Raw genomic sequence first — 20,177 nt, 5'->3', positions numbered from 1 at the left:
ACTTTTTATAATAAAAATATAAAAGATTTTTTAATAGGGCTCTTCCGTTTGCATATATTTTAAAAGGTTAACATGAATTTTTTTGGATTCAATACATAAATTGTTTCTAATTATATTAATAAAACTAAACTTGGTTTAGCTAGTATAATAATTTTTGAAAACTGCAATACACAAAATTTTCTACAATCATTTGTAATTACTATTTATTTATCCACCGCTGTTCATCGAAGCGTGATTAAGCACCTTGGAATAACAACATGCAGGGGGAGTTGGACACCCAACACCTGGCGGTGTAATCAGGACAACCCATACTTGGCTAACGACTGGCAAAAAAGGAACTAATTATGCGGGTAATTGCTCCCGAAACAGATAGTTAGATACATTTAGGGGCTGGTGAAGTTACAAGATTCGGGGAGGTGGATTCGGATTCCATGCGGGGATGGGGTTCCAGCTTACCTGCGCGCATTGGTGGCCTGGTGGTGCTGATTATGATGATGAGACTTGGGTTCTACTGGCAATGATTGATGTGCATGCTGCTGATCGTGTTCGAGATGATCGGGTTGGTGGTCATGGTCGTGGTGGTCTGCCTCGGGATCCGATTGATGGTGGCCATTGGCTCCGTTCATTAGCTGCGTCCCCGAGCTGAGCTCCTGGCTCCAGCGTTTGAGGGTATCGCGGACATCCCCCTGATCCAATTGGGTGGTGCTGTCGCAGTCTTCGATCTCCAGATCATGATCGTAGAGGGTGTTCCTGATGGCCGACAATGGTATGTTGGGAGGTTCCACAAACAGACGCTCCGTATTCACTGGCTCCCCAGCATCATAGTTCTGGACTTCCTGGGAGGCCGATGTGGGGATATTACGGACCGAGGGCTCTAGACTTCTGGCCAATCGCAGACTCAGTCGGTTGGAGGAGGTCCGGGACAGGGCGATCTCCTCCGGATTTCCCTCCTCCGGTGGCAGCGACGTGGCCTTGGCACTTGGCAGGTTGGTGACCTTGCGGGTGGAGTGCAGTGCCCGCAGCGAAACCTCATCATCATCGCTGCTGCTGCTGCAGCCCGCCGGCAAGTCCTTGGTTGCTCCTTGGACAAGAAGTTGCTGGTGATGTTGCTTCTCCGGTTGCTGCTGCTTGGGATTGCTGCCAGTGCCGCCCGAGTTGCCGCTGCTCATCGGGGGATTGAGGTAGTGATGGTGCAGGGGCCAAAAGGTCGCCAGCTTGTCGGCTGTTGGCTTCTCCTGATCAGTCGTCGACGTCTTCAGCTGATCCCGATCCTGACCCTTCTCCTGCTCGTTGCTGCTGCTGCTGCTGCTGCTGTTGTCCAGGTTCTTCTCCTTGCATATTATGTCGTAGAGGGCGCTAATTGGACGCGATTCACTGCGCACGCGCACCGCTCGCTTGGATCGACTGTGGAAACGCTGCTTGTGCCGGCTGGTGCGACCGGATCCGGATCCGCTGGGATTGGCTACGCTACTGGGTGGTGGTGTTGGTGGACTAGCCTGCTCTACGGGATTACAACTACTGATGTTGGAGGTGGTGGTGGTGCTGTTGGTGGATGTGATGTTGGGGGAGTGACTGACGACGAGGGGTGGCTCACCACCTGATGTTTCACCTTTGGTAGGGCTCGCAGATCCCTGAGAGTATCTGTAGAAGCGTCCCGGTTCGCTGCCGGTCCTCAGCTGGCTGCGGCGGAGTCTTGTGTGGCTGTCGCTGGACGCAGAGTCGCCACGAAAAAACGTTCCCCTGGCTGGATTACTGATGGGCAGCGGTGGATCCTTGGTGGCCGTGGAGCTTTTGGGAAACGAACGCTGCTCCACCAGTTGGGTACTGGGAGTACTGTAAACGCTGCGATAGTTCTCGTTCAGCGCCCCCACATCCGATGCATTCGGCGTGTGGATCCTCAGCTGGAGATCCGTGTAGTAGGCGGGCGTGGTGTGGTGATGAAAGTGCGGATGCTGACCACGATACGACTGGGGCAACGGAGCACTGGACTTCTGCGAACTGGAATCCTCCGAATCTCTCGGTTGCTTCGGTTTCTGTGGCTCAGGTGGCTGGCAGCTAGTTTTGGCAGTGGCAGGTGCTGTGGATAAGTCACTTGAGGCCGCAATGGTTTCTGCGAACGAGAGGGAGAAAAAGAACCATGAGTCAGAGTGGGCTTAATGAAAAGTAATGTTAACTGGTTTCCCCTAATTGCGTTTCCGCTTAATGCAGCTAGATGTCCCCCAACTGGGGACTTTTACACTAGACAAAAAAAAGACTATTTAATTTTAAAAAGATAATCAACTATAAAACAATATGATATCTAAAACCATTGTTTTTGAAATCACTTATATGGGTGCCTAAAAGTATGCAGTGAAATAGTAACTTCCTTATTAAAAATATATTGTTGCATACTTATAAACACTTTTCTTGGTATTTTTAAAATCAACAGAGATTTCAGAGATATTCTTAATTATCTTTTTTAACAGTCAACAAAAATAACTAAACTCTTACAAACTTGTAGTTATGACAAGAACATAAATGAACACGATCTTTTAAATATTAAAATATATTCAGAGGTTCAGAGGTTTCCTTTTAAACATACCATTTTCCCCCGTGCATAATTCTCCTCTCGTCCCACCCGTGTGTTTGCTTTTCTAATTCCCTTTTCCCGCACCGCACTTGGCGCGTAAAAAAAGCAAATCTTGGCAGCAATTAAATTGCACCTGAGCACTCGGATTAATATATTGCATCTACAACCAACCCAAAACGCCCCCTCATCTTGGACCCCATCTCCGCCCACTAAACACCTACAACCATGTCAAGGTGAGGTGAGGGTTGCCTGCTTTTTATAGCCAAGCATCTGCTCTGGCAATGAGTGCAGTTTTTGTGGGCTTCGTACTTTTGGCAGTGACTGTAAATGTGAATGCAAATCTCATTTGACAACTGCCAAGGCATAAGCGATTAGTTATGCTCTCTGTGCGGCAAAAATCAGGATGCTCACGGGGGCCTAATTAATCTTGTATTTTCGGGAGAAACGTCTCAAACGAAAAATAACCGAATTTTGTTACAGAAAGTAATGCAACTTATTATTTTATGATATAAACAATTTATTTGACAGTTGCTGCGCACATTTCAAGTGCCAAGAGCCCAAATGGAATTTCACGAATGTGCACAAATAAAATACGAGACTCTTTGGCCAAATGTTGAACAAATGTAAGAGCTCAGCGAATTTTTTCGCATCTAATTTATTATGACAGCCAGTCAAAAATGAAGAAAAAATTATACAAATACAATTAACAGGCAAATAAGAGAGAGTGGGGAGTGATCTTTGGGAAATACCTATTTGTCCAGCAATTACGAATGCCCAGTGAAATTCAAATATTGAAACAGTTAGCACATCCCGTGAGGGCAAATAAAAATAAAGCCGCAGCCGCATATCTTATCAGACGATGAGAGCAAACAGCCACAAAGCAAAAGTCAATTTGTAGATCAGAAAAAAGGCAGAAAAAATAGGTTTGTGGTAGAAAAAACATGGCTTGCAGGTAAGTAAACATTTGAAAAAAAAGTAATTTGCTATGATACAATATAATCAGTTACGGACTGATTTAAATAACATTCATTGAAAGTGTATATTTTGTTTATTTAAGTTACCCATATAATATCAAAGAGTATTATTGATGGAATGAAAAATTTTCTTTAACTGTGTGACAATATTTTTTAAGCAATTTAAAATTGCACACAAATATTTGTAATTCAATTAACAGCCAAAAAGCAGACAAGTGTGGGCGAGCATTTGTCATAGCCTAAACTTTATAAACAACCAACACGCACGCCCCTGAACCCTTCCACTCCCAATAGACCCCCAGTAATTCCAATCAGCGGCTTAAGGGCTTGTTTAACCCCCTGTTGCCCCTCTTTCAGGTCACATCCCACGCTCAATTAAAAAAGAGCTATGGCAATATGTTGCCAGGCGCCATTCCCCCCTCAACCTCTGTCTGCCTTAGCATTTTGTTATTTATTTTGGGATCTCTTAATTGATTGAAATGTATTTTGTTTCTTTTTTTTCGCTTAAAGAAATTCCTATCTCAATTCTTTTCAAACAAAATCGCATGGGATTTTCAGTCGCCTTTATTTTTTATCACCTGAGAAACTTTTCTGGGCCAAGTCAAGTGCAAAGAATACATTATAATTGGCAATTGTATAGCAAACCGTATAAAGGCAACAAATCTGTTGGGACAATGTGTGCACGTGCTTTGCTATTTCTAAGAATCGCAAATGTCAAGAGGCACTGTTCACTGAATCGGAAGTATTTGTTACAATCTAAGAAAAATGTTGTCTTGATATTTGACTTAAACAAATATTGAGCTTATGGGAAACTTAAGAACTTTTTTTCCCTTGGCTGTAAAACAAAGAATGTGTATAAAAGAATATCGAACTCAAAGGTAAACAAAAGACTTGCATACTTATCGCTACCCAATTTCCTTACCGGAAAAAACAGAAATAATCGAAAGCAAATATACAGTTTTGTTTTTGTTTTGCCAAAAAGGCCAGATACGAGACGATATTTTTAAAAATAACAAGAGCAAGAATTGCATTCAGGATGACAATGGCCGAGAGTTGAATGCACAGAGTCTTTATAAGGTTTCGCTTATGGAAAACGGATCAAAATGTTCCCAAAAAATATTATATTTCCGACTGCATTTACGCAATGCCTAAATCTGGTCATAAACAAATTGAAAATAAAAATCTTGCAAGGCAAGTTGCCAGCGTGGGATTCTCCAACATATATGAATGGGTTGCATGCCAAAATCCAAATCCAAACCAGAAAAATAAATAAACCAAGTCGTTGGCACGTTGCCTTATGGGTTATATGCGAGAAAACCGATTTGCAAACAGCTTTTGGCAAAAAAAAAAAGATTTCTTGCAGGCCAAAGAGACTTTAACTAATTATTGTTGGTAGGCCAAAACAGCTGGGAGTTTTGTGTAACTAAAACGCTTCCAGGGACAATAACAATTACACGTTCAAAGAAATAACCAACAGAAGCAATAACAAAACTGCTGTCAACATTTTTGCGGCTTCGTTGCGTTGAATTACCAAACGCTTCTGTGTGTGGCAGCCAACTCAGCCAACTGATTGATCGATTGGCTCTTGTCTTCTTGCGTCTTGTCCCGCAGTCCCAGGTTGCATAATTAATAAGGGGTAAGGGGTCTGTGGAGAGGGGTGAGGGGAGGGGGAGAGGGCAGGGGCACGGCTTAAACTTGCTGCAAAAATATCATATTGTCAAGGCAATCCCAGTCGGAGGCAGACCAGAAAAAAGGTGCACTATAAGAAAACGAGCTTGAGAATTATGAGTTCATGTGTTATAACTCTTATTTTTTCTGGAATTTAATTATATATTATTTTGCCATAAGAACTATCTTTCGGACCCCTTATAGGTTTTTTAGTATTTTATCGTAGCATAATTTAAGGATCCCTTATAGGTGATTATAAGACATTACAAATTTCTGTGACCCCAGTAATGACTTTATATTTTATCTAAAGTTTAACTAAAATTTTCTTAAATTTTAATAATCTTAGAGGTCTAATAGGCATGCCATTTTCCATGAGAAATATATTTTTAATCCCTTTATTCATTTAATGGTATCTTACTGTAGCATACTTTAGAGTCACATCAAAAATGCTTTCAAAACTCTTTAAATTTATAAGTCCAAATTATATCTTAACTTACAATGATTTATTTGAGGTCAACCCAATTCTATTATATTTTCCATTTTTTTAAATATTTTTCAGAACAGATTATACTCCTATTATATAGCAAGAAAAACTTACAAGTTTCACCCTTAAGTATATAAGTTTTCCTGTTTAAAATAGCTTTCAGTAAATCCAAATGTTCAATATCATTTACGCTCTACATGTCCCAATGCAACAGAAATTTTAAGTAAGAGCCGATTTTTTTTTGTAAATGTACTCAGAAAAGCCATCCAATGCCTATAAATACGTGTGTGGCTGCAGCAGCAAAAAAAGGCAGCGAGGGACGAAAAAAGGCAGAAGTTGAATCAATATTGAGGAAAAAAGTGCATTTTACAGAAGTGGCTGCCTGCCGTCTCGTTGTTTACAGTTTGCAGTTTGCTGTTTGCCACAGAGCAGCAGCACAGGCAGCAAAATGTTGCAACGTCGTTCGGGATTATTTTTAAATGCAAGGGCAAACTGCCCACGACTGCGTCGACTGGCCCCTCGACTTGCCTTACTTTTTTATGCAATAAACACATTTAATTATCAACAGCCAGAAAACCCCTCTTCGACATCGGTCATAAAGTGGCCCCGGGTTTTTTGATGGGCTTCTTGGGGAAGAATCTTGGGAAACTCTTAACGAGTGCAGCATCAAATTGTGTAATTTCATGTTTGGCAATCAAAAGCAGTTAAAAGAACGCCTGGGAAGCCGTTGATGGATGTCGATATGTGTGTGGGAGCACCGCAGGAAATTGGGTTAAGTAAAGTTCTTGAGCGTGGGTTGTGCGGGAAGTGGATATTTAACCAGAGTATCCATCCTATAATTTCTTTAAATGGATACACCCTAGACGAGAGACCCTCAAGAAAGCTTGGGGGTTTAAACATTTTCTCAACTTGGTAATCGAAACTTTAAGTTTTTCATGAGTGGTGAAATTGACTTTTACTTGAAGAAAATTGCTCCAATACCTGATAAGCTATGAACAGAGTCATGCCTACAGGTTATTTCCCTATTTGTTTACTATGTCTCACTCTGTAAATGAAACCTTTGATAAGTTAGTTTTATCAAAAACTTATTTATAGATCCCTTTACGATCCCAAATAATTGGTTTTTACCATTTTATGATAGCCAGCGACTCAAAATTAATAAGTTATAGTTCGGAAACTTAGTTGCCCAACAATTTACAACGTAATAAATCTTCCAGTTTAAGGGTCATGGTAAGTCATTTAAGGCAAATCACCCCAAATACAAATTAATTCCCCAAAGTAAATTACTTTATTGATAGCCATCGGCATTAATCGGCTTGGCCAAAGTATCTTTCCCGTCCGTTCTGTCCCCATCATTGGATAACAGGTCGTATACACAAATGACCTCTGATTGGAACAACTTTATAAGCAGGTTGAAGAATCGAATTGGATCCCTCTCTTTAGCACTTAAGCCCTTTACAATCAAATAAAATGGCCATACATCAAGACTTAGAGAGAGAGAAATATGTAAAAACAATCGAAATGAAATAAAAGCAGGCCCGGTCTACAAGCACCAACAATCAGGGGGTAAAACAAAGGAACACCGCACACTCCATAGACAAATGACACAGTCTTTCTGGGTCCGGGTTCGGTTAACTTGTCTCGCTTTATCACAAACTTTGGGGAAAAAAAAGCTATTTTTTAGACAATAAATGGGTTGGGGCAGTTCAAAAGTAACGAAGACAATACTCCAGCAACAATTTGATGGTAAACAATGCCAATACAAATCGTTAACAGATATTAAACAATAATCCAGTGAAAAAATAGGTGCATTTATATAGGAAATACCGCAGATAGCTGGACAACTGTTCAACAGAACGACGCCAGCGTTTAAAAACAACAAATTGGAATGAAAACTGATTCTTTCGGGGCAGAGTCTACAAGCTGGCACAACAAACAGTCCATTGAGATAAAAATTGTTATAAATTGAAAAAAATGTGCAAGCTATCATGAAAAGTTGTGACTAATGTATAACATTCTAAGACACGTTATATAGTTTCGAATGTTTTTAAAAAAAATAACGATAACGAGAGTTGAAATGGAAAATGGAAAAATGTTTGTATGATGCTAATATGACCTCATATGGATTTTAACCTTTTTGGAATTAAATGATACTTTCTGACGATTACAATTTTGTTTTTATTAAGTTAAAAATAAATATTTCTTTCATTTTCTAGAAAGATAAAAACTTCCCATGAAGCTGGATTAGAGAATGATTCACTTGACAAAAAGTCCCTATAAATGGTGTTTATTGACTCATTGAAAATAGTGAAAATATTTCGCCAGCGCACTACACATCTTACAAATACGATCTTTGAGATTAGAAAATGATTTAGCGTGCTAAAAATAGTTCTATCGAATATTTACTCAGTTATTTCAGTTTTATTTAAGAAGCAAATTACACCATTCACTACAGATCGGTTCTTTCATATCACATGCGAAATAGGGTATCCATTCACGGTCACCAGCAAATCTATCTCATAAAAGGCCGGCATATCTGACAGATACCCGCTATCAACTGCGATTTAGTCATGTCCGGAATGTATAGATACTAACTGCGATATCGGGGAATATCCATAGTGCCGCTGCTCCTGCTACCGTGTAGATGGTATGGCCGGTACTTTTCGGGGCTGTCCAGATTGAGAACACCCTCTCGTATTAGACACTCCTTGAGGGCCAGCATTTTATCAGCCTGGCTAAAATTGGCCCGCCCCAAAACGCGGTCGTCTGGCTTCTTTTTTAGATCTAACAAAAATCTTCTTGCGGATTTTCTTATTTTATTTTAGAAAGTAAGACACACGCGTCAAGTGTTTATTTTGTGTAAAAGCGAAACGATGCTGGGGACTCTTTTCTACTTGTTATTTTTTTTTTTTGAGTTTTCAGCAGCGAGCAGGCTGCACTTGAGGCGAAAATAGAAAAGCGCTTTTCACTCGCGTCAACGTTACAACAAGAGACACTCGACGTGTCGTCTTCGTTTGGTGTTGTTTCAGCGATTTTCTCGTATTTTTTTGTGTCTTATTTTTCGTTTGTATAATTTCCCAACGGCTTGGCCGTCCGTCTCGGCGCTAAACGATTTTGCGACTGAGCGGCGAGCGCTAGACAAAAGTATCTAGAACTCGGAGCTGCCTGCCTGTGTGCTGCGTTTTCATTCTGTATCTTCTACTCGGCGAAGCAAAAGAATTAAAACAAAAAGCGAGCAAGTGTTTGTGAGTATCTGTGTGCCCCGCCGACTGTTTGTGTGTGTGTGTATTTATTTATTTTTTGAGAGTATCTGTGTATCGGAGAGCTCCGTGAGTGGAAGAAGCGAAATCAAAACAAAATAGCCAAAACAAAACGAGAAACGTGCTTCAACGGTAACACTGCCACAAGGCGTGAAAAGCTAAGATGCCGGAGATGGAATGGAAATGTATTGTGGGGGGAAAGCTGGGAAAACTCAGCTGCTTGGATGCAAGTGTTGAGTGAGGAAAACAGGCAGAGGAACAGCAGATCGATGGGTCAGTTGGATAAATGTTGCACCGTTTCTTAAAGATGTGAAAAAATATTTCTTACAATTCTAAGATGACTAAAATTTTTAGCAAATATAGTTCTTTAAAATACTACATTACTGAAAATTAAAAAAAATTAAACTGTCTTTTTAAGAGGAACGTATAGTTTCCTAATTTCAACCAAATAATTAAGGGTATAAGTAATTACTAACAGTTTTAAATAATACCTACTTGATTATAACTAAAAATGTTTTTTGAAACACATATATTTAATATTATAACAAGTATTTTTAAAGGTACAGATGTTTAAAATTTGTAGTGAAAATCTTTTACACCTTTTTTGTTTAAAATTAAAACAAAATATAATTAAACTGAAGGAATTGATGGGAAATTTGTAAAGTAGCTGAACAATAATGAAAACACTATATTGGGAATAAAAACAGAGGCAAATACTCTTCCAAGAGTTATTACTTGTATTATAACACATGTTCAAGAGATGTGAAACCATCCACATGCCACTGTAGCACTCGGTGGTATTGCAACGGGACCAACTGCAGATGGCGGGGCATGTCACCATGCCACACCAGCAATCCAATTCAAGCATCGGTGCAGCCTGGGGACTTGCTGGCCAGAAGCAGAAAAAGCAGGAAGGGATCGGGGTGGACCGGAGCATCGTGTGCTCCACATGATAGGTAAAATAGCTGCAGCTAGAAACAAAGCTCATTAAACGGCAGGAGAGCCAAAGCCAGAAACAGAAACAGAATTGCGGCAGTGGTATTATCTGGTTTATGAGGTTGGCCAACGGTAAATCCAACTTGGGCAGGGGCGGGGGGCGTGGCAGGGGCAGGGGAGGGGGGACACTAATGAGTGCGTGCCATAATTGGCGTGGCCCAGCTTGGAGGATGCGTTGGTTCAGCAGCCAACTGGAATTGTGGCAACCTGTTTGCGGACAACCGGGCGTATGGTTAATATTCCAAAAACGGCGCAGGCTCCATTACCACCACTAAAAGGCCACCAAAAATATTGGCTTTTATTTTGAGTGCAGAGAAAAAAATAACCTCTATTTATTGAACATTTCCGGTAAGTATTTTGTAATGTTTGACTTTTGTAAAGTTTGTATTTTAATCTTTGAAATTCAATCTTCAATTTATAAATCTTTTTTAATATGAAAAACCACATAACTATTATTTGTATCATATATATATGATTGCCATAGAAAAATAAATGTATTAAAATTTAACTACAATTATGCAATAATTATTAATACAAGAAATCACGAATTTTCTTCGAGCATCCGTAGTGCATAGAAAACTTTTACTTTTGGCAAGCTCGCTTTTCAACCTGTGTGACACGGACGTTTTGCAGTATTTATGCCAGTATTTTTGTTGTTTTTTTTTGGAAAAGGGGCCTTTGTTTGTTTGTGTATGTGTCTTATGGCAAATGTCAAGCGGTTTTGTGCTTGAACTTTGACCTCCCTTGTACCCCGATAAATTTGCATGTAAGCGAGGGCAACTTCGCTCTCGTTTTCTCTCTTTCTCTCTCGAAGCGTAGGATTTTCACGATTATTATATCAATTTTGATGGGCAAGCCAAGGCGAAACTAGGCGTATGCGCAATCTCACAGTTCAGGCACGTGGCTCTGGGGTCAGCGCGGAGTGACGTGACCTCATAGACACACACTCTCGTCTATCCCATGGAGATATCACATCAGAGCCCCGCCAACTAATTGAGTTTCGCTTTTTTGCCAAGCAAAACAAAAACTTCCGCTGTGGGTGTCAATTTATGTGTGTATTTTATACATTTTGTATGACAAAAGAGCGGAGAAAAGCTGCGAAAACTTCCTGCCACTTAAGCCCCGTGACAAATTGAAACCAGTAAGCGCCACCTAGCATCGGTTGCATCTTGATTTATTAAGCGAAAGCATTATGTTTTGAATACTGTCACTTGTTCCCCTGTGTTTTGATCACCGATTGTGCTGGCTCGTTTGTCTGCCCACTCGTAATACTCGTATTCTTGCCCGTTCATTTCCGTAATGAGTTTGCACTCCGAGTTCTTTTTATACTTGTTCATTACACCCGCTACAAATTGTGTTTACCATTTTGTCTACAGCAGAGGTAGAAACAATAGTACTTATATATTTTGGGAATTTTTTTAAAAATGAAATGAACAAAACATATTAATTCTCAATGAAAACTTTTTTGAATAAGAAATGTTTAAGATTTAGTTAAATAAATTGTTGTAAAACCAAATTTTCAGCCATACAAACAATTAAGAATAAAAATCTGTACTTTAAAATAAATCTTGTTACATTTTTTTTTGTTATAAGAAATTTTTTCATTATTTTTAAATTCTTTTTACTATTAATTTGCCAAGAACTGTCTGTATTGAACTCGCATCACCCCAGTCATGGCCAAATGCGGCAAGTTGTTTTCCTTTTTGCCAGTATTTGCTTTTGTTGTCTCGTTATCTCGCACTGTTGTTGAACATTTATGATGTAAACATGAGCAGAGAAAGGGGGCGGAAAGCTGTCCATTAGAGTAGGAAAATGTACATGCACGCGGCCAGTTAATTAATTAATTATTAATTCTGTGATTACTCCACCCGCCACTGAGTTGAGTTGAGTAGAATCCGCCAGTGATGTGAGCGACAGTCGAGATTTTTCGCCTCTCATGACGCATGATTTATGCCAATAATTGGGTTTTATTAATATGCAGCATACGTGTCGTATGATTGATGCGCCTGCGAAACGCACTCGCATAATTGAATAATGCATCACACAGGGTTCGCTCTATAACTCAAGTGATGTCAACTGACAAATCTGAGTGGGATACATGTACTGAGAAAAAATTCAATTTATATATTAAATATTTAAATGAAAAAAAATCCCTAAGTCGTTAGATTATACGAGTTCCTTGGTCAAACTTAATAGAGAAAAAGTCTTGGATTAAGTTATCTCCAAGAAAATTTCCACAAATTAAGTTACATTTAATTTTGGCCACTTTCTCTAGCCATTTCCTCATATATCCCCGGACTGACATAAACACCAAGAAGTCCGGACACAAGCCAAGTGAAGACTAGACCAAACAAACCATAAAAGTGTTTGCTTTTTGGTTTATCGACCTTTTCATCCATCATTGGCTTCGCCCTTTCCACTCGCAGTTTGACAGCCACTGGGGAGTGCAAGTGTAGGAAAATGGGGGGAAAATGTGGAAAACATTTAGTGGTGCAGCCACAGAACGCATTATTTAGCAATGAAAGTGGATTAGCTGCAAGCACACCTGATGCCACCTGACCGCAGCAACCTACTTTTACTTGTGGAGGAGGTGGGCGGCTGCATGGAAAACCATGTCAATACTCGCCACGCCCATTTAACCAGTTTAAAAGGCGTCATGATAAAGCCAACGGCAGGATGTAGATGCACTAAAGAAAAAAGTCCGAAAGAAGACATCGAGATATGTTAAAAAGTGGGATTTGTACAAGGAATACTTTCTTTCATTGTGGAAAAAAAGACCTAAAGAATTCGCGTTTTGTGATTTTAAACAACAAATTAGCTAAGCTTTTAATTTTTTTTATATTTGTTTTAGCTTTTATATGAGTACGTTTTTCTTTCCATGTAATACCAGAAAAAGATCCCAAAGAACCCCTGGAGGCGCCAGTTTTTTTTAAAAACGAGTAGGCGTTGGGATCCAAATGGAAAGTGGGCAAACACAAGGTCGCAGGTGGGCCATTCTGATAATGTTTTTCCCGCTTTCAAGGCTGGATGCAGTGCAGCATTGGAAAAGGCCGCGGGACAAGTAATCTACACATCAAATTGTACTCGTTGGCCATCGGGGAAATATCTTGGCCATCATTCAGATTGGACAGGCTGCGATTTCTCGGCTGTCATTGCAAATGCCTGCGTTGTTCGCACTTTGGCGCAATTAGCAAAGACAATTAAGGCAGCACAAGAATGAGCAATGGGATTCCATGTACATAATGTATAGTACATGTGATATAGAGACGGAAAAGAAGTGCACTTAAACCGACACAAAGCGACAAGCCAGAGACACCAAATGCAGTTGCCATGACAGGCGACTGGAAAAGTAAATTAGCCAGAGCGAAGGAAAAAAAATGAAAATGCGGGAAAAACGAGAGAAAAACCGAGACTGAGGAAGCGACTTCGTAAAGAAATAACTTGATCAACAATGTTAAAGCATAATTGCGCAGCGCCATTTAATCACAATTAAATTATATTTAATTTGCGGCACATGGCAAGAGCAGAAGCTTTCTAGAACAGACACAACAGGATATCGAGGGAAAGTCTGCGAGGGAAATTTCAAATTGCAGCTTAGTGTTAATTCGCGCTTCCTTGGCAACTTTTACTGCTTAGTAATGGCTTTTATTAGAGTACGGAAGGCAGGAAAAACAAATGTAGTTTTGCTCCTCAGGAAAATTGCGGAAGAAGCCTTATTATCTGAACTAAAAAAATAAGAACATTTATTTTCTATTTAATATTCCCAAATAGTATAAATATGTCTAGATTTAAAGGAATATTAATAATATTCGTAATGTATGTTGGTATGTCAAATAAATTACTTATTTTTAAACTTACAGGGATTATTTTTTGATTATAACTTCACTTCTTTTTTCACTTACTGAGAACCTGTTAATGAACTCGTAGCTTGAAATGAGCTTGGATGCTACCTTGAATTCGCCCTATACATATATAAATACTTTCCTATTTGCAGATAAGGAATCACTTTGCTGATAACTCCAGCCCACAAATGATGCTGATGATGACGTTGATGCCATGTGGTTATCCGTTAATGCACTGACGAACATTTCTGACATTTAACCGCTGACAGTAAAAACCCGGCCAAAAGAACCATAACTTTTTCCTTTGAGCAATTCAAATTTATTCGTCTTTTTCGAACAACTGCGGCGTATAGTCAGTAAAAATTTTTTTGCTGTGGGCGCCGGAAATAAATTGTGGTACTTATTCATTTCGGAAATTTTATATTTTTTTTTTGCAAGTCTAGGGATTAAACTATTTTGTGGGCGGTTGTGAATGGATTTTGCATAAGCCAAAGTGTTGAATAAATAATAAATCATTGAGAATGCAGGAAATTAGCATATAAATGTCTGGGGAATAACAGTTGACCATTAAAGGTACGGATTTAGGCGACATTTTAATTATGAATAAGGTTGTTTATTCAGTTCGCCGTGAAAGATTCTCTTCTATTTCGGACCACTTGACATGCAAAGTCCGATAAAGTGACTAAGCCCAAACAAGTAATGATGTCATTATTGGTTCGGTTTATTTATCCATGAAATTGGTGTGCCCACCTTAGCGGAAAACACTAAAAGTCTTATCTAACAAGGCGCTTTGTTGGCTCACAATATTTATTTTTTGCAACGTTCCCAATATTAGGGTCAAGTTTGCCTTTACACAACTATATATGTATACTCGAGGGTATTCGCATTTATTTCTTTATTTTGTTTATATTACCATCACCATTTTCGTTATATATATTTTTTTATTCTTATTTTTCGCTTTTCTAGGCGTTTTCCCTCAAGTGCGAGCTGTCTTTTGTTGCTTTCAATTGAAATTTCAGCGTCGATGCACGTTGCAAATTACGTGGCCCTTGAAGGTGACAGTAGTGCATTTTCTGATGACTCGGCGTTCTAATGCACTTAGAAAAAACGAAGGAAATATTAAAAATAAATGATTTATAAAAATTCAGTTTTATATACATTGAAGCTGTCGCTTCTATCAATAAACCACAAATCATGTGCAAATTACCAGATTTATAGTGGTCTGTTGCTTAGGGCCACAAGTTCAGATCGATTTAATTGCAAAAACAATGTTGCTAATTTTATCAGCTCCGAAAAAAAGTGAATGAATTGCAAATTGAGTGCAAATCACGAGCAGATAGCAAAGCGTTTGGAAAATGAATCATGAATGCAAGCAAATCTGTTGCAATTGCCGCTGCGCCTGGGAAAATGATCACAGAAATGCGAAAATCAAATTTGATTGTTTGCAAATTGAATTAGAGTGCTGCTAAATAACACGATAATTGACTTGTGATGAAGCCGACCGCTGATGATGTCATCGTGGATAGTCGGACTCGGAATCCCTTGGGCCAAGTTTAAAGCGTTTGTGTGAACGATGAACCAGTTCCCATTTCGCTTCATATTTTCTCCAACATTTTCCCACGACCGTGCATAAATTTAAGGCACCCATAAAAACCGTTCAAGATTGTCAATTAGAAACAGTGCGAAGTGAACACTTTTCCATAAACGGACACAGGCATAATTGATTGATCAATAAACTAAAATTTATATGCAAATTGTTCCAATTACGAAGCGTTAAAAAACACAAATCTGAAATCAAAGCAGTTATGCAATGAAGACGCTCAGAGATGGTAAAACAAAACAAAAACAGAAGGGAAAAAACGAAGGGTAAACAAAAAATATGCAAATATAAAATGCAACTTCATTTCATTATGCTTGAATAATTGTGAGTGGAAATTTGTATGCAATTCAAAATGAAGATGTGGCTGCCAAGGAGTGAAAGAGATTGTTTGAGATATTAATTAACAAGGCGTGACATAATAATCAAACCCGAAGCGAACAGCAAAAAAGATATCCGCTCCGTCAAGATATAGGAAATATGAATAATCCGATTGAGTTTTTATCAACACCCAAAGAAAACAAGAGAGAAAGCTAATGACTATTGATGTTACCATAATTTACACAGCGATTAAGTTTAATCTAGGAAAAACTCTTTGAATGTGGGTAAATAGATGAACCATTGACCGAAAGAAATATGGAAAATGTAAGTCAATCGTTTTTGCGTTATTTTGAAACTTAAGGATTTTCTGTTATAACTGAAGGGTTTTCTCTTACTTAAAACGAAAATGGTCATTGGGAGATGGAATACGTATAGAATTAATTTATTAAGATAAGGAATAGAAAAAGAAATTAAAGTTAAAGTTAGAAAGGTTTCGGAAGCTATGCAACTAACAATGATTGATTTCAGAACTTAATGTTGCATACTTTTAGACACTTAAGTAATTTCAGAAGCCTAGTAATTTCTGTGGCAAATCGTATAATAATTAATAACATTTCTTGAGCAGAACTGGCATTTTCAAAGAAAATATCATTATTTATCATTAATCAAATTTGACTTCTGATACGTTATTGGTTTCCTCTGCAATAATCACCATTAGCTTCATCATCATTTGTTTGCGTGGGCTCTTTTTGATGTCCAATGTCGCATATTGACTTGAAAGTTTGCCAACTGTGCCAAAGTTCCGACGGAGGGGATGGGGAATGCAATATGAAAGTTATGCTTGCAATGCACTTACTGAGGGTGGTTTTTGGGGGTTTTTGGGGATGCTGAAGTAGGTGGGCTTAGTGTGCCAAATAGTTTCGGAAGGGCAGTGAAAATATGCAAGCAGGAGGAAGTGCAAGTATGGAATTCAATTATTGCTAAGTGCCCAAGAGCCGGAGAGCTTTAAAGGCGGAATAATAGTATTCTTTGGATGCAAGTTTATGGCGCTCTTAGCACCGAGAGTTGTGTAATCCAAATGCGGTTATGGCATATGCTTTTAAGCACCATTGTCACTTCATTTTACACCAATTTGAGGGCTTTCTCGTCACTCAGCATCAACTTCCATCAATTTGTAATCCCATTCCGTTCCTCGAACCTCATTCATTCGGTTGTCAAAGAAAAGTTCATTACCAACCCCTGGAATCCAATACCACACCACCCCATCCCCTTTTGATTTTCCATTTCCCAATAAGGACGACCGACGAGGGAGCTGTCAAAAATTGTATCCCTCACACACCGGCACAAAAGATGAGGCCACAAAGAGCAAACCAAGCTGAAAAGTATCTTTCCAAATCGTATCTTTCGATGCCACATTGACAAAGGCTCATTGTCGTCAGCTGCTGTTGGTGCACGAATCATGGCTGAGTGCCTCCGAAAACGCTAGCCAAAAATGGCTGTCAACGGAAATTCGTTGAGTCCTGTCACCTGACAGGCGATCTGATCCTGTCAAGGCCCGATGTCCTTCTCCATCGGTCCTAGTACTAGTCCTAGTCCTGGTCCCCAATAGGCCCCAAGTGCTTATGGCATCTATCTCTCCCCCATATTTGTTTTGTTTGTTTACTTAATAGATTTAAGGGCTTGAGCTCTGCTGTGTATATTATTGACAGACAGAGTCTAAGCAACAACAGCTCGAAGGACAGTACATGGAAAAGAAATTGTCCTTTAATATACTATCTTACAAACGAATAATAAAAAATAAAACAATTTAACAATCGAAAGAAAGGTTATCTTAAAGAAAATCTAGTCGCGGAGGCAATACAATCCCTGAAAATTCTTCCAATGTATACGTTCTACATACATTTGGATAATTTTTCTTTTTTTTTGGGAGCTTTTATTAATTTTGAATGATTTTTATCAAAAACAATAACTGTTTTTTTTTTTTTCTTGCTTAAATTGTATTAAGTCGATAATATATCGAAATAATCGTCGATAAACAATTATTATTATTAAGAACGAGCATCAATACATTTGTTACGAATTTTGAGGTGGTTATCGGTAATGGTAATCCATTAATATAGTAATTTTTTCCTGAGTGGAAGGCCAACAAAGGGGATTCCACTGACGCAGCCTGACATTTGTTACAATGGGCGAGTAGTGGGTGATTCTCACTGGGCGAAGGATGGGTGGTACGGCGGGCTTTCGTCAGTCAATTGAGCTGACAGCTCACAGGAAGTAAACGAGGGGAAAGGAAATTCCAGCGGAAGGAAGACACACTCACTGAGGCGACAGTTTTACATAGTATTTGGTGGGGGTTCGGTGTTGGAGGGAATGAATCTCCATTTGCTGACGTTGAAAAGTCGCGCGTTTTGTAAATGCTATTTACGGATTTATCGATCGCATTAATACGCCAAAGTGCTGGCACGCTTTCTAAATTGGCTTTACATTTTTAATGCTATTGAAATTAATCAATGAAAGTGAACTACTCTGTGACTTTTGGCATTTACCAATCGGCTGACAGTTTGTCAATCTGTTCCTACATTTTGGGCATTACTCATACGCCACGTTGACGGCACACACATAAATCACCTACATTTCCAACTTTCGTTGGCTGTTGATGGCGACAGGAAAATTCCGCAATTAAGCGGAGCAGAAAAAAATCACAAGAGTGAGATTTATTAAGCGTAAGCAAAGGAATAAAAACGAATAAATTTTTGTTTGTCATAAAACAGGGGGGTATAATCGCGGAAGAAGGCCACCATCGCGTTGTCTTGGCAATGGAATAGCCAAGATAAAGTGGGTGGGCGGGTGCTTGGGTGAGCCAGACTTGAAGGTTATTCTTGGAAAGAAAGATAACCCCAACCAACTCTGAAGAAAAGAAGAAAACATTTCAGTGGGGGAGCGCAAGTAGGGTGACCTTTGGGGCGCTGCAATTGTTACCAGAGAAACTTTTGGTTTTGGTCATGGCCACAAATGAAAGTAAAAGGTCGCATATTGTTAGGGGGAATCTTAAAGAGAACCCTTACCATCCACAAGTGGATCCACATATGCAAAGAGCTATTACTTACATTTTAATTAGGTCTAGATTAGCAGAGAACGAATGCGTAACTTCTCAAAACTGCAAGTTTTATTCAAGCTTATATTCAACATGAACTATATTTAACTTACAAACTACGATAAATTTTCTTTCCCCTCGAATGATCAAATAATTAAAATTTATACGCAAACTTTCGATGAAAAGTAAGAGGTCGAATATTGTCAAAGGAAAATTGAATTGAAAATACTAACCATCACCAAGCGGAACCACATTTTCTAATTTCAGCAACGCCCCCACACAAAGTGAAAGGAAGAGGGACTAGAAAAAGTAGTGTAATAAATGAAAATTAAATGTATTACGGTTAATTATTGACTTGCTTGTGGCTTGGAATAATTAAGCAGAGCAGTGCTGCGTTTCCGAAAACCAGATACAGATACAGATACGCATAGATAGAAAGATACATCCCAGCAACGGCGGTAGTAAAATTTTATGGCATTTCGCTGATGACTGCACAAAACTGCATTTTGTGCTGCATTTTAGACAGAGCCAGAGCCAGCTGAACAATTAACGCGCTCAGGGGCCACACAAATTGTAGTTTCGCAGTTGAAAGTCCGCCAAAAAGCCAACCGCCAACAGCCAACCACCACCAACGGCAAAAAGTGCAACAAATTCCTTGAATTTCGTAATGGAACGAATAAATTCTAATGATGGCAAATAATGAGCGGAATTTTTCTGAAAATCGTTGCGGAAAATTTGATTTGCAATTGGGCATTGTGCAATGTAACCTTCGAAAAGAAGTTGTGCGAATTCTATGAAAATTGAAAGAGATAAAGGTTGGCGGAAATGGCGAAAACTACAAATGAGTGCAGAAAAATAAAAGCTGAGCATTATGTGGGTTTTTGACAATGGAAAATATTTTTCGGTAAATAATCCAATTATAATGGTCCACATACAACAATGGCTGGCAAATTGAATTGACCATTTTTTGTATTGTATTGATTTTAGTTGAGGAAGGAATAATATATTTTGGTGTTTAGTTTGATTTGAATTTCAACATTCGACATTTTTTAAGCTTTTAAAACCTTTTAAACAAAAAAAAACTTTCGAAAATTTAATTGCAATCGGTTAAATGCAGTTGAAAGTTGGTTTTTGCCATGGCAACAACACTAACAAAAAACGAAATAGTAACAATAGTAGTACAAACAACAACAAAAGGGCGTGCAAACAAAACGCACGCCTCAATGCCCCAAATCCAACAACAAAAGTCCCCCAACAAGAACGGTACAACAACAAACGAGCTGCAGGTGACTCCATCCACCTCTCCACCCTTTTTAGTCAACTCCCCACCACTCTCCATCTACACATATGTTCAAGATAATAGTTTATCATA

General features: G+C 39.0%; 1 protein-coding gene across 15 annotated transcripts in view; it reads right to left on the bottom strand.

Annotated features, from left to right (window-relative positions):
• Window positions 1-20,177, bottom strand: part of Svil (Supervillin) — a 124,698-nt gene that overhangs the window by 60,191 nt on the left and 44,330 nt on the right. For 11 of the 15 annotated variants that reach the window (XM_036814886.3, XM_036814892.3, XM_036814893.3 and 8 more), the window contains exon 3: window positions 457-2,110. In XM_036814886.3, the coding sequence (XP_036670781.2) occupies window positions 457-2,110 (1,654 nt within the window). Of the gene's footprint in view, window positions 1-456; window positions 2,111-8,290; window positions 8,799-20,177 lie in introns of those variants that run through there. The other 4 variants (XM_017077836.4, XM_065864918.2, XM_017077835.4 and 1 more) reach the window with 3 other exon arrangements.

This window comes from Drosophila suzukii, chromosome 3 (assembly GCF_043229965.1).
Source record: "Drosophila suzukii chromosome 3, CBGP_Dsuzu_IsoJpt1.0, whole genome shotgun sequence".
Taxonomy (NCBI): Eukaryota; Metazoa; Arthropoda; class Insecta; order Diptera; family Drosophilidae; genus Drosophila; species Drosophila suzukii.
This window is presented reverse-complemented; position numbering and strand designations above follow the sequence as displayed.